The sequence below is a fragment of the Morchella sextelata genome (assembly GCF_020137385.1).
Source record: "Morchella sextelata strain SCLS chromosome Unknown scls_11, whole genome shotgun sequence".
NCBI classification, from domain to species: domain Eukaryota; kingdom Fungi; phylum Ascomycota; class Pezizomycetes; order Pezizales; family Morchellaceae; genus Morchella; species Morchella sextelata.
This window is the reverse complement of record NW_025408626.1, coordinates 117,182-138,423: the sequence shown is the minus strand read 5'-3', so window position 1 is coordinate 138,423 and position 21,242 is coordinate 117,182. Positions and strand designations below refer to the sequence as shown.

At 49.2% G+C, this 21,242-nt stretch overlaps 5 protein-coding genes across 5 annotated transcripts; 1 reads left to right on the top strand and 4 right to left on the bottom strand.

Annotated features, from left to right (window-relative positions):
* Nucleotides 1-351: 351 nt before the first annotated feature.
* On the bottom strand, nucleotides 352-2,735 carry H6S33_001480 (uncharacterized protein; the record flags this gene model as incomplete). The annotated part of the gene is made up of 5 exons (XM_044833101.1): nucleotides 352-967; nucleotides 1,213-1,577; nucleotides 1,631-1,697; nucleotides 1,798-1,918; nucleotides 1,994-2,735. The coding sequence occupies 5 exons, from the start codon at nucleotides 2,733-2,735 to the stop codon at nucleotides 352-354; spliced, it is 1,911 nt and encodes a 636-aa protein (XP_044693541.1).
* A 2,636-nt stretch (nucleotides 2,736-5,371) lies between these two features.
* On the bottom strand, nucleotides 5,372-6,937 carry H6S33_001479 (uncharacterized protein; the record flags this gene model as incomplete). The annotated part of the gene is made up of 3 exons (XM_044833090.1): nucleotides 5,372-5,530; nucleotides 5,573-6,736; nucleotides 6,869-6,937. 3 exons carry the CDS (start codon nucleotides 6,935-6,937, stop codon nucleotides 5,372-5,374), a joined length of 1,392 nt encoding a protein of 463 aa, XP_044693540.1.
* A 3,329-nt stretch (nucleotides 6,938-10,266) lies between these two features.
* H6S33_001478 (uncharacterized protein) lies at nucleotides 10,267-12,891 on the bottom strand (the record flags this gene model as incomplete). Its single annotated transcript, XM_044833079.1, has 6 exons — nucleotides 10,267-11,280; nucleotides 11,338-11,638; nucleotides 11,690-11,968; nucleotides 12,028-12,314; nucleotides 12,370-12,446; nucleotides 12,504-12,891. 6 exons carry the CDS (start codon nucleotides 12,889-12,891, stop codon nucleotides 10,267-10,269), a joined length of 2,346 nt encoding a protein of 781 aa, XP_044693539.1.
* A 2,676-nt stretch (nucleotides 12,892-15,567) lies between these two features.
* On the bottom strand, nucleotides 15,568-17,320 carry H6S33_001477 (uncharacterized protein; the record flags this gene model as incomplete). The annotated part of the gene is made up of 4 exons (XM_044833068.1): nucleotides 15,568-15,597; nucleotides 15,654-16,596; nucleotides 16,678-16,955; nucleotides 17,027-17,320. 4 exons carry the CDS (start codon nucleotides 17,318-17,320, stop codon nucleotides 15,568-15,570), a joined length of 1,545 nt encoding a protein of 514 aa, XP_044693538.1.
* Nucleotides 17,321-18,979: 1,659 nt separating this feature from the next.
* Nucleotides 18,980-20,232, top strand: H6S33_001476 (uncharacterized protein; the record flags this gene model as incomplete). Its single annotated transcript, XM_044833057.1, has 3 exons — nucleotides 18,980-19,410; nucleotides 19,481-19,717; nucleotides 19,785-20,232. The coding sequence occupies 3 exons, from the start codon at nucleotides 18,980-18,982 to the stop codon at nucleotides 20,230-20,232; spliced, it is 1,116 nt and encodes a 371-aa protein (XP_044693537.1).
* Nucleotides 20,233-21,242: the final 1,010 nt, after the last annotated feature.

Genomic DNA, 21,242 nt, shown 5'->3' with positions numbered 1-21,242 from the left:
TGTATGGGTCTAAAGTCCGGCGTCTCGCATCCTATCCACCGAGCCTAGCTCAAAAGCCAGGAAATGATCATAGTGCATGGATTGAACGACACTTCATTGTAGCCATGTTAGCCTAATCACATCAACACGTCTCAATATTGATGGAAGTGCACTTCGCTGACTGATCACTTCCAACGAATCAACATAAGCAATAACTAATCGTAATTAGAGAACTGCACTTGCAGCAAAAAGGTATCAGTGAAAATATCAAATTAAACCTTGACCCCGCACAACAACGCAAAAAAGAAAATAATTAGGAAAGAAAAAAGGGAAAAAAAAAACATAAGACGCAAAACACATTCTATCCAAGCTCTAAGAGATCCGTCTGAAGAATGCCTCGTACTCTTCCTTCGTCTTGAAGTGCGGAGGTCCCCGTGGCTTCTTCGAGTCCCTCCTCTCATTCGAATCACTCCCATCTCCCGGCGGTGAACTAGAGGTGCTGCCATCTAGATTAAAGGTTCCCATCGGGGGAGGCTCCGGAACCAGGAACCTCCAATTCTGTGGAAAGAACTTTGAAAGCGTGTACTCGTCTCGCCCGATGACCTTCGACTCCCCGCCGAACGGCACTCGAAACCGGTCAAGGATGTGTCGCGTCAGCTCGTTAGTCGGTGAGAAGCTGGGAAGGAAGTGGGATCTCTCGCTGAAGGTGGAATTATCCTGGTCGAAGCGACGCTTTGAGCCGGCTGATTGGGGAGAGCTGCCAGCGGTGTCGTCGGGTACGACGACGAGGCGCCGAAGCGCGACGAGGATGTCGAGAAAACGCTGAGCAACGAGGTCATAGACAGCGCAGACCTCGAGGGCGCCGATGCACTTGTTGAGGAGGTCTTGGTCTTGGACTTCGGTTTGTTTCCCGGCGTGGGAGCTGCCGTCAGACTCTCCAGATGAGAGGCAGAGAAGGACTATGAGCCCGGCAGTGTATGCAGCTTGTCTATTTGATCATGTCCCGTCACGTCAGCCAAAAACGTTTCTCTCTATATATGTCAAGGATGGGGAAGGAATTTCATACATCAGCATCCAGCACCTCCGAACTATACGACCTTCCGAGTGCAACAATCCAACAACCTCCCAAACAGTCAGCGCCTTAGCTCCCCCGACATAAATAACTTTGGAAAAATCCGCAAAATAAAGTAGGGAAGTAAAACCGTTGCAAGCTGCCTGCCTGCAGACACACACATTCGAGCATATTCATCTGCTACCGCCATCCTGGCCAGGCCGTCGAGGCCCTCAAATCGTCCTTCCAGCCTCTCCAGGAGGATGCGCCGTGTCAGTAGTATTATGCAGCTGAGGTAGGAGCTGTGCGCCAAGAGTATCGTGGACCGCTGTTTCGAGTCATTCCCGGAAACTGCTCTATGTAGTCGCAGTGACTCTGGCAGCGATGAGTGCCATGTCTTCAGCCGGGCAGAATAAACAGCCACCTTGTTGAACTCGATAAATGTAGGGGTGTAGACATCTTTCGTGATGGAGCCCATGAGGATTGAGAGCTTAATGACTTCAGCGTGCAGATAGGCGTCCAAATCGTTCGTGCATGTTCGATAGCCCTACAACCCGTGTTAACTCCGAGATCTAAAAGGAAAGTCAAGCAACTACTCACCTCACCATAAATCGGGTCCTCCCCATCACATATCGTCGGGATATTACCCAATGATCCAGAGAGCCAGCTAACAACGTGATTTCCCGCATTAGTATGTACTCGATTCAACTCAGACCGGGCGGACATAAGCTCCGTCCAATGGAACACTCAATGGAAGGGATATCTACCCGTCCAGAAAAACCAATGATCCCCACACTCTTTTCCACGAGGCCCATTCTCGCTCGCTGTAGTCAGGGTGTCTCTGTATCAGATTGAGACCTCTCGCACGCGCAAGCTCTATCGCTTGGTCTGGCTGGACATTAGCAACTGAACCACCCAACGTACTCCAGCCACACTACCACGGGGCGCAGCAACAGGACATACCCAAATAATCTCTAGCCCAGAAAGACTTCTCAAATACAAAAAACAATCCCACAAGCATTGAGGTCCTCATCCTCCTCAACGGGTCCCACTCCTTTCCCGCCCCGCTATCAAGACACCATTTCGCGCTCTTGAACAGGGCCAGCTGCACTTCCTGGCTGATATCCTCATACTGCGACCCGATCGCCGCGATGGAGAGCAGCTCGCAGAACTGGGAGGGCGTAATCTTTGTTTGGCTGCTGATGGGATAATACGTCGCATTTATGAGCTCAAAGACCTCGTACTCGGCGAGAATATAAATGAGCGTGCTGGTGCCACGGATGAAGCCTGATATGCATTGCGAGATTATCTCCAGCGGGGGAGGGTCGTGGATGTTGTAGAACTTGTTGAGCTCTGGTCTCCGCGAATCGTAGTGGTATGATGATGGGCGATTACTGCGACCACTGGCACAGCTGGTGGAATCAGCAGCTGGTGGAGACCGACGGGAGGTGGAGTCTGCGCTGGAGACTCTCCTTGCTGCTAGACAGTGAGAGCGCGCATATACTCGGACCATGTCCGGGGTTGCTTCCCCCGCTGCTCCTGCGAGCGCTGAGCTCAGAGGTGGGAGGATGAGGTTTGTGGGAGGTTGTTGCTGTGGTTGCTGTGGTTGCCGTGGTTGCTGTGGTGGGGGGGATGATTGAGTAGATTGGGTGGGGGAAAGAGCAGAAAGAGGTGGAGGAGGAGGAGGGCTGCTAGAACCTTTCATCTTCTTCTTTGGCTTTGTCCTTCTGCTTCTTCTTCTATTTCAACGTCTTTTCAAGCTCTCTTTTTTTTTTCCCCCTCTCTTCTAGCAGGACTTAACTATGGGGGCCATTGAAGCTCTTATACAAGAACTTTTGCCCCTCTTGGTTGACTGCGCGGTATTCAGGATTAATGGTCTCCAGCTATGATCATACCAGGGCCTACGGTAGGCGGCATCGTCATCCTGTGGTGTTGTGTCGCATAGTAGTTTGAGTTGAGACCCAAGCCAAAGTAATGGCGTATGCCTAGGGGGAAACTTATCCCAAACCTGAAGAAAATGACCAATTGCCGAATTACTCTACATGCAATTAACCAAAAAAGAAACGCTCTCTCTCTCACTCTCTATCACTCTCTTGTTACCTTATTTCCACCCCTACATATGTACAATACGTATGTAAACAGGTGGCGGGAAAAGAAAAAAAAAGAAATCCAGCACCCTGGATCCACGATTACTCTCACATATGCGGCTCTTTTTTTTGCACCGAAGCTCTGCCCCTCCTTTGAACGACTAAAATCCAATCTCGATAGGCGATTGTGGTCATCCAGCTGACCAGACCATGCGAGAAGGACCCTTAGAGTGGTGTATGTATCTATCTACGACCCTAGCTATGTGTGGTAGAGTAGCTGTCTGTTCCCATGTGCTGGGATTTGAGCAACGTCAAGGATCTCATACGATTGTTGCAGATAAAGAAGGCGTTCTCTCTCCACCGTGATTGGCTCGTGAGAGCAAATACGTACTCCAAATGAAACCAACATGCACGTGAATGGAATAGGGACAATATACCGGGTGCAGATCTGGTAGATACAACTCTAATATCTCTACTCTACATGACTGTCTGTTGGGACGAAATATCAACTAGGTACTTGCTGATGTCTATCTCCAGTCAAAAAGTGTTTGAGGCGCCAGTCAGTGGGCCCTAGATACTAACGATAGATACATGGAGATACATACATGAAGTTACATGCACCCTGAGGCCCCAGAAATAACGAATGAGTACTTAAAGTGTCAATGACCGTGCTCCTTTCGGCCGTATGGACCTCGATCATGCATGCCGCCAACAGCACGTAATAATTATTCTAAACTGGAGTAACTAGATGGTAATTCAGCCATCTTCATCAGCCAAACAAAGGGCTTGCAATTGGTTCACCGACGTGAGCACGGGGCAGGAAAATCAAATATCCGCTTTGTGGCTTTTTTTTGCTTGCTAACGTTTATAAGAGATAGACTTAGTCATCCAACACCATTGGACAAGCCATGTGAAATCTGGTCGCCGGCGAGAGTGATTCGTTTCCTGTGCTGCGTTTTCTTTTCCTTGTCTAACTCTACTGACGCGCATGGAGAAACCAGAATCAGATCGGGGAGGCGTTTTTATTTATTTATTTCGTGCTTTATAGCACCCCGTGGAAAGTGATGGATCCCTTTTATTTCGATGGCGGTCGGTCGTCGTTACTCTACATATATCTGGTCACGTCTCATCCTCCTATCCCATTTCTCTAACTTTACCGCGTACCCTGGACATGGAGCTCTCGATTGGCCCGGTCTAGATCAATGGGATCCAGTGCCAATGACCTGCCTTACTTGCCTTCTTACCTACCTATCTCGTTGGCTGCGTGAGGGTATCCCATTTTTTCCATCATGTTTGGGAATGCTGCCAAATACTTATGTATCCCCCACCAGCGCTGCTACTCAGCCCAACAAGGCAGCGGGCATCGAGCGTTTCGGCGGCTACGGTGGCGACATTCCCCTAACCACACGCGTGTGAATATAACATGACAGATACTGTAAATATAGCACACATACAAACATAGGACTTTAACTCTCCACACAATTCCCATACATGCTCTACCGACATATGTGCTCAATCCAATTTTCCCTGCGTGTCCGCAAAAGAAGCAAAGTCTAGGCCTCGCGACGCCCGTGAGAAGAAAAAAAAAGCCACATGGTTAATTAAATCCGATTCCCCATGCCTGCAGGTACGATCCCACCATACAGATGACAGCTATCAAGAACCACTGTAGTGGACTTCAGAATGATTGAGTGCGGAACTTTGTACCGGTGGATTTTTGAGGCTTTGCTGCGAGTTCCAAATATGGTTGCGCGGGGGGGGGGGGGGGGGGGTTTGGTGTTGGGAACTCCCTGGAGTTGATGGCAGTTGATGTGAGGCGGGGATATTCACCTATGTACAGAATGTTGTCCCCCCCCCCGGGTTGGCTTTCCGTCTCTGTAGGCGGGGAACGCCAAGAGGCTTTCGATTCTGCAGGTCCAGACGAAGTGGCAGGCAAGACAGGAACACTCAACACTCAACAACACAACATCCTGAATCCTGATCAACATCGAGCGGGAAAAAAAAGACACTCTGAAGATTTAAGATACACACAGACGTCGCTATTGAAACCCACGATATACCTTACATATTGCAGAGACACAGACAAACAAACACAGGCAAAAGCCACAATTGGAATACAAACCATACGCCGTCTGGTTCAGTTAGGATCGACGATTAGAACCCTCAATATAACCAATTAATCCCGAAATCTAAAAGAGGGGGAAAGGAAAAAACACAGCACACATCACACCACATGGAAACAATACTCACGTATTCATATCAACACATCAACAGCAGCAGCAGCGCCAGCAGCTACCTTCGTTGACCTTGCCTCCTCCAAATGCTCGATTTGCGTCCTCACTCTCACCATCTTCGCCGGCCATTCAAGCCACTTCTTCCATTTCTCCAGATCCCTAATACTCCTCTCGATTCTCTCCAGCTCATACTCCGCCCGCCCACCCACCCACCAATATACCTCCATCCTCTTGAGCAGCACGCAGTAATATGCAAAGATTACCAGTGCCCGTGGCCGCCGCTCCTTCAGCAGCGACACATACTTGTCACTCACGCAGATGGGCCACTGGAAGATCAACGATGTCGTGTTGTACCGCGCTTGGTCGGTGCAGCTGCCAAAGCTCTTGCGCAGCTTATGGATCGCGCTAAAATACGTCGACGACACATCCGTGTCCTTAATCTCGTCGTCATCTGACTCCGTCGTGTCCGTACATAGTCTATACAACGCATTAAGCGCCTCAGTCTCCTCACTCGAGACCCCAGTCCTCTCATAGAATTGTACTTTCAGCATCTGGCCGAGACAGCCAGATTCTACCCAGTCCCACACCTCCCTGAGAATGCTATAGACACCGCGGATAAGCGGGACCCATTCTGGGATGCTCCAGGGCTCGTTCTCGACCGCATTCCCGGGTACCAGCGGAGACGCGGTCGCGAAGACGACGATCAGTGCCGAGGCGATGAAGAGGGCCTCACAGCTATCTTTGCATATATGGGGGACCATGGCACCCAATATGCGCACGGCTTGGTCATAGTGTGCTGTGGCAGTGATGAGACGGAAGGTGCGGTTGTGGGGCTCGAGGAACGCTAGGTGGAGGGAGGAAACGGCGAGCATTGCGTGAATGGCGCATCCGCTCTTATCGGCGAAGGCAAGGCGGGGGACATCATGGGTCCACATGTCTATGAGACTCCCTGTGCTGGCCAGGAAGGAGGGCGCATCCCTTGAGTAGTGGTACATCAGTTCCAAATCCGTCGTGGTCCATGAGAACGTGAAGCCGGGGTGAGGGCTGGTGTGGGGGATCAGATGTTGATTGTTGTTCTGCTGCTGCTGATGCTGCTGGTTCTGGAGCGGTGGAATGAAGGTATTAGGAAGGAAGGCTCGAACAGCCGTTACCAAGGGAGAAGGGGACCCGATATAACTATCTGGGGTCGAGGCTGGTGGTGAGAGTAAACTGCTGCTGTTGCTGGCGTTGATGGTATTCTGGACGGTTATCGTACTACTGGGAGTACTAGCGATGTCGCTGGCGCTGCTATCATTGACACTACTACTACTCCCTCCACCATTGCTAAAGTCACATTCAATAGCATGCTTGATACAGTTCCCGCAGGCAGGGTGGACCTCATCGCACTGCGCAGATCTAACCATCAATAACAATAACAAAGCAGCAAGATCTAGACGTGGTGAATATAACTTCACCGACGACCCTAAATCTGCGTGGGGAACGCAAGTAGTTTATATAGAAGCTAATAACTTACATACCTTTACTCTTCTCTTCTTGCATTTCGCGCAGCCATTCCGAGACTTTGTATGTGTGCGTCGAGGAGGCATTCTGTAGTATTTTGCTAGCTACACTGGCTGATGGATAATTGATCCTGATTGGATACGACGTATACGCTGGCTGGAGCTCTCCTAATCGTATCCCGCGCCGTACTCGTGACCGTGTATAATGAGATCGATGTTGAGGAAAGCAAAAAGCAGAAAGCATGTAAAGCGAGGGAGCAGAGACAGAACGAAGCTGCACGGATCCGAGTACGACACACACTTCCGAATACGAATACCAACAACACGAACACGGTCTTGGCATGCCGCACGGCGGGTAACGGCACGTTCTGTCAGGGAGGAGGGAAATGGTCAAGGATGCAAGAATTTATAATAGCATCACAGTACGGTTCAGCGATACTACGTATACCAGCTACCGGTTTTTCTATATTTACACACATATAGAAACACAATATCGTCTATTACATATATTAAGAGACACACAAATACGAATAAACAAAAGCAACATATATGTAGGTACTCTACCACATACCCACATGATGTACTCGTAGTTTTTTGACGTTTCCGGACGCGACCACTATTGCATGCCATACAAAAGATAGCCTTGGCGGGTTTTTTCTGTGTATGCAATAGCAGTTGCGTCCGGAAACGCTGTGAAATTGCGAGTATACAGTCGCACCTCGCTGTACTGAACGTGCATAATCGGGCGCGACTCGTTCCTTATAGCAAAAACTTCCTTACAGCAAATTTTACAAAAAAAGGGTTAGGGTTTCTTCATGCGGTTCCCCCTATTTTTGGTGGTTCTCACCAGTTTTTTGGCAGTAGTTACAAGTGGACTCTGGAACAGTAAAGATACCTATATTGTAGTTAATTGTGGAACTCCTGCGATCACTGAAAAAAAAAAGCTCCATCAATGTGGAGAAAAACATAAAAAAATATGGAAAGATTAAGCAAACACTTCGTTAATCACTAGCAACCGTAAAATAGTTGAGGAATTTGAAGAAAATTTGGGGAGATCAGGTGAAAATTTATGTTCAAAACAGAGTGATAATTCCTTACAGCAGATTCAGTTTGTATGGGAACAGGGGTGTGACAGGGATGTTTGATTTCGAGATTTCATCCACTACACTAAAGGCGGTTTTTTCCTTATACAGAGGTTTTTTTGGTGAGGCGGAAAACAATCCTCAAATCTATTTCCTTATAGCAAATATTCCTTAACCTGGGGTTCCTTAATGCGAGGTGCGACTGTATATACGTACCCACATATATACTCTACATGTACATACGTATACCTCTCCACCGTATAGCTCCACAGAGTACAACTCCCGCAAAACAAAAAACAAAAACAAAAAACCTTCAACCAAAACAAACCCTTAACTGCCTACATAGCCACGTGCGTCTCTCGCTTTTTTCTAGAAGGCAGGATTTTCAGGGGAACAGAGCAAAACCAAAGGGACCCATCTCCGTTAACCGCATCGACACGATCGCGGCCCGCGGCATGGGTAGATCACTGCTGTAAACCCTAACCCTGTGCACCAACCCCGCCCTTCCCCGGATTCGGGCATGTGTGAAAAAAAAAAAAAAAAAAAGCGGGGGTTGCGCCGACCGACCGAGATGCCCTAAGAGCTGGGTACACGTGTCTGCCGCAGGGGATGCTCCGAATAGAAAAATTCGGGTTATCCTTCTGAGGTCGGTTTTTGCCGTCGCCGCTGTCAGTGAAGACTAGCCGCTCGCTTTCTTGCGGCTATTTAAGCTTTGGTGCTTTTCCCCCGTGGATGGTCGTGAAAAGTTCCTGGGAGACCAGCTTCTCAGTCCGTGGAAGTATCTGGCTGTGTAACGTGGGCTTATTATTATTAGTGGCTACAACCCACGCCACACAGCCAAGTGCTCGAGCTCATTGAGGGAGTTTGTTCCACTGAGCGGGGAGCTGGTCTATGGATTTTTTGCTGTAGCTTATTTTGGCCTGATTTCCTGTGCGGATAGCGGGTATCGTTGAGATCAACGTTAACAATGTTTATTGATGAGCTTGAAGAGTAGGCTGTATACGTACACATACATATGCCCATGAGTGATATCTCATGAACCGCCCAATCAAAGTCCCAAACTCGAGCTCGTGACGATGAGTAGAGAATACGCCACTTGGATATGAGAATCTTTGTCAATAACTCAGTAGCTGTTTGTCTGCCTTGGGAGTAGGTCTCCTGATGTGGTATCAAGATGGTTTTGCTAGGTGCTGTGTCGATGAATCTTTCAATACGAGCTCCCCTTGCTTTAGGTAGTTTGTTTGCGAAGGATTACCTTAGCCGCGCCTTATTAAAAGACCGCTATCCGTAATTTTATTCTTTGATGATTTGTCGGGAGACCTAGTGCTCCATGTATGTGCCAGGTGTTCCTTGATTTCGGAATCATAGAGTATCACTCGGAGTGATTTTGCAATGTAGAGGAATCTTTTTTTCAACTATCCTAGAGCGGTATCTGTTGAGAGAAATAAACACCATAAGCGTATGATTTCATGCACTGTAGTTGGTGTCAGTGATTGGGATGCGCGTACATACCCACAACGTAACCTGTAATTTGTTCTTCCCTTGGAATCATATATTAGGGAAGGAACAATTAAACCGACAACGAGACAGAAACCCCCCGTCACTAATAAGAGCGATCTAGAGATAAGGTGATAAGGAGACTGACTGATAATATAGTTATATCTGTAGCCGGTATAGTCTTGGCTATATTCGAGTGATACGTTGTGACTGCGTCTCGTATATACAGAGACCGATACCTCCTTTTAAGGATTTTTCGCAATTAAACAGGGTTTCGGCAGAACCCTTAGAAAATCTTTGTAATCGTTTTCCTACTTCTTTCTCTCTCGGGGCTCTCCCCGGGGTCTGGGGTTAAGTTCTCTAGAGATTGAAGGAAACTTTGAGGAACGCTTGCCAGTTACTTATCTGTAGACGGTGTTTGTGTTTCAGTGTGGGATGCTCGCAGGCCGTGAGCAGAAGAATTCATAAAGAGAAATAATCAAAAAAATGAGGCTCAAAATGACTTCAGTGGAAGTTGAGGGTACGATTAATTCCTGGAATTCAGTTAAGTATCTTGAATGGGCTCTTCTATGGACAGGGCGCAAAAGCATTCATGGCGGGGATTACCGAGAACGAAGTCGAGCCGAGATGAAAGGATGATGATTCCCTTAGATGAACAACGTGCGAGAAAAAACCACTTTGTACTAAATCTTCAGAAGCACAAGTCGCCAATATATATATGAATTATGCTTAGATAGGTACAAAATGATACAGTATCCACGGACATTAGAAATTTTTCACATAATCTCTCCCGTCATCAATCTTTTCTACATGATTCACGTTTCTCATATATTTCGCTTAACCAACCCAGAACGAAGCCTTAGACTTGAGACTCTCCGAGCTGTCACCAACCGACACAATAAACTCTCCCTTCTCAACAACAGACTGGTGCCTTGTGTTCCATACCGCCAAGGTGCTAACATCGACGTCAATCTTGACAGTCTTCTCTTCGCCAGCCTTCAAAGCAACCTTTGCAAATCCCTTCAACTCCTTGTTGGGCACGACAACACTCGCAACCTTATCGGTGACATAGAGCTGCACAACCTCTGTTCCATCAACCTTGCCGGTATTCTTCACCTTCAAACTAGCAGTGACAATGGCATCGGCAGTGACGTTTGTCTGGCTGAGAGTGACATTTGTGAATGAGAAAGAAGTGTAACTCCTTCCGAATCCGAAAGGATACAGTGGGAGAGAGCTGGACAAAACGTATTGGTGTCCAAACTTCATCGTTCCATTCTCATAGATCGCACCGCCATCAACATATCTGCCACCCTTGAGGTAGTCGTAGTATGATGGAGCAGTTCCGATATCACGCGGGATCGAGATTGAGAGCTTTCCAGAGGGGTTGTAGGATCCAAAGAGAATATCAGCCAAGGCATTGCCACCTTCCTCGGAGGGGTAAAACTGTTGAACGAGGGCAGCAGAAGAGTTGGAGACCCAGGGCTCAGTGATGGGCTTTCCGGATGAGAAGACAACGACAGTGTTCTTGTTGACCGCGAGGATTTCACGGACGAGGTCTGCTTGGGCGCCAACGAGGTTGAGGCTGTGTACGTCTACGTGTTCACCGGTGGTGGCATTGAGACCGGCCCAGAGCTCATTCTGATCTCTACTCCAGGTTCCAACAACAATGACTGCGACCTCTGCTTCCTTTGCAGCAGCAATTGCCTCGGGGAAGCCGCTCTGATCATTGCTCCATCTTTCGCAACCCTGCGCGTAGGTAACCTTTGTGTTTGATCCCTTGAGAGCGTTGTTTATTCCGTCCAAGGGAGTAACACCACGGTATTGCGATTTGTAGACAACGTAATCACCATACTACATTTTGTCAGTGGCTAATTTTAAGTTAACGTATCGAGGTGTATGGAAACTCACGTTCATGAAACCATGGGCCATAGGCCCAAGGACAGCAATGCTCTTGACCTTCTTCTTGTTCAAAGGCAGGACGCCATTGTTCTCAAGCAAAACGATACTTTCACGGTCAATCTTCCTGGCAAGGGCTACACTCTTGTCGGAATGAATGATCTTCTTCCACTGGTCTTCAGGGGCGGCAATGTACGGGTTCTCAAAAAGGCCCATGATGAATTTGGTACGAAGGATGCGAGAGACAGCAGTGTCCAAAATCTCGATATCAAGCGTTCCATCTTCCAACAGGCCAGGAATTGCGCGGTAGTTGCTGGGAGTATCATCAGTGATGGTTCAAACCAGAGTTAGGGTTTAGACTTACAATGAACCTCCACCCATCTCAACGTCGTTACCAGCAGTAAGGGCAAGCATGGTGACAGCTCTCTTATCACCCTTCTCACAGAGACCGTGGTCATTGCAGAGTTTATCAGAACCACCGGCATCGGTCATGACATGGTACTTGAAGCCCCACTCCCCTCTGAGAACTTCGGTCAGAAGATGGTAGTCTGCAGCTGATGGGATTCCGTCATATGAGTGGTAAGCACTCATAACACTCCATGCATCTGCATCAATGATAGTCCTCTTGAATGCTGGCAAGTATCTATGGTAAAGTTCTCGTTAGAGGGATATCCCAAGTGGTCATTTCAAAGGAATACATACGTCCGTCTCATCTCTCTCTCTCCACCGTGGACAGGAGCAGTGTTTAATCCCTGTTCGGGAGTGCCAAATCCAGCGAAATGCTTTACAGTGGCAGCAACCTTCTTTGACTGCAATCCCACAACGTATGCGTGACCATATTCACCGGAAAGGTATGGGTCTTCAGAGAACATCTCCTCGACACGACCGAAACGGAATTCACGTGCGAGATCGACTACTGGTGCGAAGATGTGGTTGGCTCCCAATGCTGCTCCTTCTTCGGCAATGACTTCGGCCATTTGTTTAACTAGCTGTTGCAGGGTCAGTAAAGGGCTCAAGACTTTGACTGCCGGAAGCTTCACTTACATCAGGGTCGAACGCGCAGCCATAGGCAATTGGAGAGTTGAAAATAGTCGCATTGCCGATCAAGAACCCGTGGATTCCTGCAAGGATAAAATTAGCACCAGTAGCATGCAATTGAGGAGTCAGAGCTTATTTACCTTCGGTTTGGACCAAGGCAGGTATTCCTAGTCTCGTCTCCTCAACCAGGTACTTCTGCCCTCTCAGTGTTTCCCTCGCGACCCACTCCCATGGAACCGGGTATCCAATATAAAACTGTCCGGTCTTGTAGCTCATGCTATCTACCAATCCAGTTCTGTTGAAAGTACCATCCGTCACGTTCAACCAGTTCGAGATATCACCCTGCATAACCTGGCCAACCTTCTCCTCAAGCGTCATACGTGAGATGAGATCAGCAATACGATCATCTACAGAGGCCTTGGGGTTCTTGTAGACGGCATTGGCGGGAACGCTCGAGTTCGCTGGAAGTGCTGTTGCCAGTGAGGACATCAAAGGCATGACAGCCCATAATCCTTGCGTGAACCTCATCTTTTTTGACTATGTGAGAAAAGAAACCCCAAACAGAGAAGGATTGAAAGGCCTGGTGGGAGGTAGAAGAAGACAGAGCACCGAAAAGAAGAGATAAAAGCTCGCTTTTATATTTACAATTCACTCTACAACTAGGAGGCATTGCTATAGCCTAGCTTGCTGGCCGTACCATATGGTTCGGCATTGGGAGAACAACACGCCGTACCATATGAGCCGAGACCATCTTTTTTCATCGTCATGCTTTACTTCCAAGATGGAAGAATCCAAAATAAGCATATTAGCCCCCATCCCCCTCCTCCCCGCAAGTTCTTCCGACGAAGCTAACTATGAAAGAAAAAAAAAAGATTATCAACCGTGTTATTGTAATCTCCGAACCACTCTACAACTTCGGCTGAATTATCGTACAAATAGCAAATACATGTAGGTACTGTATACATTGATTGCATGCCTGCAGCCAATGGATGTACCACGCCCAAAGGTGTTCGCCTGAATAGCTATGTACCTACTTTATTAATCTTGGGGAGCTCTGATCGACGATATTCCCTTCCTATTATCCGGGGACAAAAACCCGTCCTCGGCCTCGTTCGATTGACCCTGGTCGGTGTGAGTATTTTCCGGGGTTGAATTGCCACTGCTGGCACCCCTGGCTACTACTCGGGGCAGGCAATAAGAACCTGAAAATGCAAGCTGCAAGCAGGGGCTCAATTTGGTGTAGCTTTTCGCCAGCCGCGAATCAGAGGTCGTTACCATCAAAAGTCATTTTCAGGTTCTTCTTACCTGCCCCGAGTATAAAGCTTCGACCATACGCAGAAACAGGGCGGGGGATGTGGGGTGTCGGGCACGGATCCGACAACGTTAACGTTTTCTGGGGATCTTCCGAGCAGGGAAGCTACTTTCAGCCTATTGCCAAAAACAACACTCAACACTACGGGGAGCCCCATTCCAGTTGAACTAAAGAAAAACCGTTCGGGGTGGTTTTTAGAGCAGATACTCTAGAATCCAACTATATTTCCAGCCCACGAGATAGTAGGTTTCTGGTGTGGGTATTGCGCACAAAACAGCTAGCTACCAGATCGGAGTACCTACAACGGGGGTGGTCCTTGGCCCTGGATCCGTAACGAGAAAGCCCGGTTACTGGCATCAAATCGTGCAAGGTTCGATTTACTGACTGCATGCATGCACGCAGTCTTGATATTAATATACATATAAGTTGACAACTATACATTCGCCAATGTATCGATACGGTTTGTCGGTCAGGTTTCTCCGTCGCTACTGGCATGTATGTAGGTGGAAATTTATTCATTTTCTTGTCTTTATCTTGTTGGATAGTGAATTTGGGCCAACGGAGATCCCGTTGCCAATTCTATTATATCTAAAGCCTTTAATCCCCAGCGGATTAGGACCCAAAATGCGCTACCTATGCCCAGCCAGCTGTCGGTGAGTCGTTGTATTTACTCAGTGATCAACAACCCTAACCCTATAATTATCGGAGCCAACTCGAGCCGATGAACTAGCAACAAAATCATTTCCCGCTCAGCCTTACCTATGGCTAGCCCGCAAAAACGCACCTTACCCTCCAGTTTTATGAGGGTAAGTACTCATCATACAAAACCGCCCCAGGAGAGGATCATAATTACAGCACCTATATCTGCAGGGAAAAACCTACTTAACTACTAACAATGTACTCGTTTTTCTCCTTTTTCTAGCTAACTCGGCCCGAGTTGTGTTTTTCCCTTGCTGCGACCTTCATGGGGTCAAATGCTGTAGACACGGCCAATCAGATAGTGGGAGGTTGGGCATGCGACAGAATCTTCTTTCCTCGTTAACTAAATTACCTTACGGCCAGGGGTAACTATTTGGAGGCCAGAATAGTAACAACCCAGGCCAATATTAAGACTGAAAATCAGTCCTTTTTTGTCGTCAATAAACGCAAAATTTGGTTATAAAAAAACCTTCCCTTTTTGGAAGGGCCTATGATACTCTTATCGTAATGCGTCGATACTTGTATTTCAGGGGAGAGTAGAGTAGAGGGAGGAGGGTCACACCACACAAACGTCGTGCAGCTACAGCACGATATTGCCCTCCCTCCAGTACATACCGCCATGGCCAGTCAGAAACATCGCCACCTCCGCTCCGTGTCTCTGTCTAGAGCACATCTTCAGAAAAAGGAAAAAAAACGAGTATCACAGTCCATCACTCACCCCCCTCAAAGCTCGATAGCGGAAACTGCAAAATACCGAACCCTAACCCTGGTACAATCACTTATCCAAGAACTACATAGTTGACGCCTCTCGTTCCCGTGCCTGACATGACAGCGGATTCCGAGAAGACTAAAATGATACCAAGAGACTAAGGTCTTCGCTCTCGGTGGAATAGCAGCGAGCTTCCACTGAGCTAGAAGCTAACACACCTTATTGGAGCGTGAGGCTGCATGTGCATCTGGCTGTCAATGAGCTGTGCCGTGGATGTGCATATATCTTGTTTTTGAAACCTCGGGCTTGAGTTTTCGCGACTGGGGCGAGTGATATGTCATTATTTACAACTAGTTTTTTTTGTCCCTCTCTCCTTTCTCCCTGACCCCCTCGTAGCAAGCATGAATTCGTAGGTGTAAGACTCCCGTCATTACATAAAAATAAAAACAAAATAAAGCAGAATAGAACCAATAAGGTGAGAAAATTAGAAGCAGTATTGGAAGTTGACGTTTTCCTATTCCTCAATGTTAGCAACGATATCCTCAAGACTATTAGTAGGTGTAAACTTACGATATCTGTCAAATCATCGAAACTGTGTGTCAAGCCCTCGTCCTTGACCGCCTGGCCCTCAGCGAGCTTCTCCAACTTCATCTTATTCTGCCTGACATAGTGCCACCTCAAGAACACCAGCGTGCTCAACAGCAGCGCATAGCATCCCATATGCGTCGCAAACGCAATGCGATACCTCGGCGCATCCCAGGCCAAAAACACCTGCGGCCCAATGGAGTTACCCACCGCCCAGGCAACAAAGTTCGTCCCAATGACAATACTCTTCTTTGTCTGTCCGGCCACGTTCCTACTCACGAGCGAGAGCCCGAGCGTCGCACAAGCCCAGAATGAAAGACATACATAGTAACTGATGAGCAGTCCAACCTTCGTACCAAGCTTTCCATCGTTCTTGACAATGAGCAGGACAATGGTGCCGACGACTGAGGGCAGCACAAACCCGAACATGACGAGGATATTCTGCGACGTCCGCTTCGCCAGCCACGAGCTCGTCAGCAGCGTAAAGATGATAAAGAAACCCAGCACCATCGCCAACAGCTGTGTCTGCAGCACCGTGAAGTCGAACGACTGGATGATGATATTCGCGAACGCGCCCAGCCCCGACGTCGGCAGCGTGGTCAGCAGCTGGATCAGCGCGAAGCACCACGTCTGCGGGTCCTTGAGTGCCTCGATGGCCTGCTCCTTGCGGAAGACCTTGTTCTGGAGACCGGTCTGGTTCTGGCGAACGCGCTCGACCATGAGCTTTTTGTCGTCTTCGGTGAAGCATTTGGCGCGCATGGGCGAGTCGGGCATGTAGACGAGCACGAAGATGCCCCAGAGCACGGAGGCACAGCCGTAGGCGATGAAGAGCGCTTGCCAGCTGTGGATGGCGGCGGATTTGGGGATGTTGGTGAAGGCGTAGGCGAGGAGACCGCCGACGATTTGTTGCCCGCCGTTCATCATGTACCTGGTGCCATGAATACTTGTTAGTTTCTATCACTGAGGGAGATTTGGAGGAGGAGGAGGAGGAGGAGGAGAGTGAAAGTACCAATAGGTGACGGTGGCAGCTTGCTCTTCACGGCGGTACCACATGCTGGACAGCATGATGAAGATGGGCTGACAGCAGGCCTCGAAGGCTCCGAGGAGTGTTCGCAGGACGACCATGCCGGTGAAGTTCTTTCCGGCGGCGTGGAGAGCGAGGATTCCGCCCCAGACAACGATGTTGAAGCCGAGATACTTTGCAATTGGGACTCGCTGGATGATCCAGTTTGTCGGGTACTCGACTGTAAGCACAGCCAAGTAGATACATGTTGTCAACCATGAGTACTGTTTTCCCCAGTTAGCACTCCACTCCAGTACTAGTAGTATATATGTATATGAAGATAAGTAGTAGTTACCTTCTGCCCCTGCAACCCAGCATCCTCCCGAATTCCCATGATCGAGGCAAACGACATTGTCCCCTTGTCAAGCGCCTGCAGGAAGTATGTGATAATCATGATTGTCAGCACGCGCCTGTCTATCAGCTGCTTGAGACGCTTGTCCGTGGCCTCATCGATGTGGATGGCCTTGTCGGAGGCGTACTTTGCGACCTCGTTATCGATACGGCCATTGCTGTCGTAGTGCTCGACTGCAATCTTTTCGTCTTTCATGCCGACATCTTCGAAATGGCTTCCGGTAGCCTTTTCTGCCATGGTTGTAGATTGGGGGGGGGGGGGGGGGGGGGGTGATAGAGGTAGGAGAGAGAGAGAAAGGGAGAGAGGAGGAAGATGAAGATGGACTCTTCTTCTTGTGTCTTCTTTCTTGCGCTGGTCTACCAGGAGAGTGGACGAGCAGCTAGGCAGGAAGGTTTATATATTGATTTTCATATCGACCAATTACCCATCTTTTTTCCAACTTTCCCTCGCCTCCCAGAAATCAAAAAAATCATATCATCCGGACGCACGGAGCCTGCCCACATACATTACATACTGTATGCCATGTACGATAGATAGAGGCTCTCTCTCGCTAGCTGCACTCCCAGATTCGAGCTCGGTATATTGCGTTGCATATTGCATTGGGGTCCTGCAGAAACCCAGTTTCTGGAAACGAACGGCCATATTTTGTGCGCGCTGGGGTAACTGGGATCGAGATGTGAGATTAGTTAGCCCTTTTTTTCTTCATTACTACTATATGCAGTGCTAGTGGCGAAACCTTTTGTCTGTGTCTCAAACACCTCGTGAGCAAGCAGGCAAGCAATAATTCCAGCCGAGTTGCTAAAGCTTTCTTTTTTCCATTACTGGGGGGGCGAGGTGAGGTGGTTGGTTGGGCGGTTGCCAACCCTTGACGTTCACAGGCTGGAATAGTAGTGGTAGCCGTATCAAGCAACGGTATCAATTAATCAATCGAGAGACGTCCCCCTGTAAGGCTGGATATTGTGTTGTGGTTTTCTGTTGTACCTGCTAGGGGGGTAAATGGGAAAAGGCGGGGTCTCCACATGGGGAAGTGAGATGCCAGGGAGCAAGGGAGGAAAGGGAGGGAAGGGTAGCGTAGAGTAGTAGAGTGGTAGAGGTTATCTTAACCTGAGTGCTGCTTGAGTAACCTCACCATCTCCCACGGGGAATAACCGTTGTATCAGACCGTCTCACCCTCCACTAATCCCCACATTTACCAGCGATATTAGAGTGTCTCCCTTCCATCGTGCTCCTCATAATATAATCCTCACCCGCAACCTCCTCTAACCGAACCGTTATTTTCCTGCGGGGGGAGAATGGCGGAGAGGGAAGGGTCATGGCAGGCCCTAGCCTGAATGCAGCAATGTGGCTTTTCTATGACGCTGGAACAGATCTCGACCTTGGGGCGTTTGAGGCGTTTGCGCGAACTTGCTCGGCCACCGGTACAGTGGGCACCGAGACACGAGGTGATCAGATCTCCCCCTCCCCGCATATGACATGCCTCACACGCTCACCACTCCCCCACTCCCAAGTGATTGCACCGAGACATTACACAAGTGCTCACTCGGATAAACTCAGTGCTGGAGTAGAGTAGGTAGGGGAGGTAATCACATGCGTCGTACAGACAGCCAGACCGCCCGGTACGTACCGGTTCGTGGGGTTAAATATCAATTATCAGAAACCCGTGCTGATGAGCTTTTTTTGTTATTTGATTTTTTCTTGTGTTTGATGTCATAAGGGATTGCATTGGCTGAGGCTTGAGTGAATTGAGCTGAAGACCCTCTTTTTTTTTTCTGATACTCTTTGTTCGTCATATACGTATTCTCATATCAATTGTCACTTTTACCATTCACTGCCAATCAACCACTTGAATTCACTTGACGATATACCCACTCCTGAACTCTCAAACAACCGCCCAAAATGCCCGCAACAATGCACGCCGTCCCCTCGGCCACCGTCCACAAGGCCATCAAACAGCTCATCCACAACCTCGTGCACATCACCGACACCACGGGCGAATTCCTGCTCAAGCTCGACGACGGTCGCATCATCGACACCAAGGGCTGGAACGACTGGGAATGGACGCACGGCGTCGGCCTCTACGGCATCTGGCAGTACTACGAGCTCACCGAGGACCCCGAGTGTCTCGAGATCATCGAGGACTGGTTCCGCGACCGCTTTGCTGCCGGTGGCACGACCAAGAACATCAACACCATGGCCGTCTTTCTGACGCTGGCCTGTGTGTATGAGAAGACGGGGAATGGCACGTATTTGCCGTGGCTGGATGCGTGGGCCGAGTGGGCGATGTATGATCTGGAGCGGACGGACTATGGCGGGATGCAGCATGTTACGTAAGTTTCTCCGGCCGGTTGGTCATGGTATTCGTTATTTCCTGGTTTTCTAATGGATGGCTGCACGCAGATACCTTACGCCCAACACCCAGCAGCTGTGGGATGATACGTTAATGATGACGGTTCTCCCGCTGGCAAAGATCGGAAAGGTGCTCAACCGCCCGCACTACATCGAGGAGGCCAAGCGCCAGTTCCTCATCCACATCAAGTACCTCTTCGACACCAAGACCGGCCTCTTCTTCCACGGCTGGACCTTCGAGGACGGCGGCCACAACTTTGCAAAGGCCCTCTGGGGACGCGGCAACAGGTATATCTCCCTTCTCTTCTTTCCACTCACTCTTGAAACTTTTTTTACCAACACAACCCCACCACAGCTGGCTCACAATCGTGATCCCCGAGTTCCTCGAGCTCCTCGACCTCCCCCCCACCGACTTCTTCCGCACCCACCTCATCGACACCCTCCACGCGCAGTGCCACGGCCTCCGCAAAACCCAAGACGCCTCCGGCCTCTGGCGCACAATCCTCGACGACCCCGCGCCAGACTCCTACCTCGAGGCGTCGGCGTCCGCCGGCTTCGCCTTCGGCATCCTCAAGGCGGCGCGGAAGCGCTACATCGGGCGCGAGTTCGAGGACGTGGCGGTGAAGGCGGTCAAGGCGGTGATGGCCAATATCGATGAGAAGGGCGAGCTGCAGCAGGTGTCGTTCGGCACGCCGATCGGCGAGACGTGCCAGTTTTATAAGGAGATTCCGTTGACGAGTATGCCGTATGGGCAGGCGATGGCGATGATGGCGCTGGTGGAGTTTTTGAGGCAATATTTGTAGGGGATGGGCCGGTTCCATAGGATATAAAAATTCAAAATAAATTTTGTTTATATGTTATGTGCTGTTTTGGGGGGTGAGTGAGAAGTTGTGATTGCGTTCGAATGTGTGCCAAGACATGCAGTATCTGAATGTAGAATGGAGCACGAGCGCTTCCCTTTGCAGATCTAGAGACAGACCGAAAAGTCATCGGTCCCCAGTACATACCGCATACCTGCTGTCACTTGACCAATCCCAGGGCCTGTGCTGTACGCGTGTATCCACGGATCATATGCATCCATAGCATTAAATTAATAAGCCCGCCAGCCCGCAGAGCACAACCTTCCCAGCCTTCTCTACGCACAGGTGAGTAAGCTTCATCTAGCTTCGTAGAGAAGCCCCGGCCCTTGCTTGCACCGTTTGGCGGATTCCGTTAATTAAGGGGTGCCGGTGCAGTACGATAAATGAAGGATGCAGATGCGGCTTTACAATGTGAGCTTGTTCTAAGGCTACCACGTGGCTTCGTAGAGGCATACGGCGTTTGTAGTATCGGAGTTTGGGTGCCCTCATGCGCCAAGAGATACACTGTGCGGTGTTTGTATGTAGGGCTTGGAATGTCTCCTCGCCCAACCCAGGTGCGGGCTTGGCGGATAGAGGCTGCTCGTCGTACGCATGTGAGGCGGGTGAGTCATGAGGTATCACTCGATCCTGTTGATTCGTGAGGTGTGTCTTGGTGGTTCCATGGGTCTTTGATGTCTTCGGTGCTGGAATTATTGGGCTTGTATGTCGGGGGCTCCTCGGTACATGTAGCTATGAATGTGGAAGGTAGTAGGATACATGTAATTGTGGGTAGCCGGGTTTACTAGCACTGGTGTGTACCTGATTTCTACTGGGCGTGGTTAGAGCTGTCGAGACACGGTTCCCTGTCAAGCTCCATGGTTTAATCTAAACACAGAATGGCGATTTTAAACCACGAAAGAGTTTAAATTAAACTCCTTTGGCGCGCTCGTTTGTACCACAGGGGTTGCTGGATC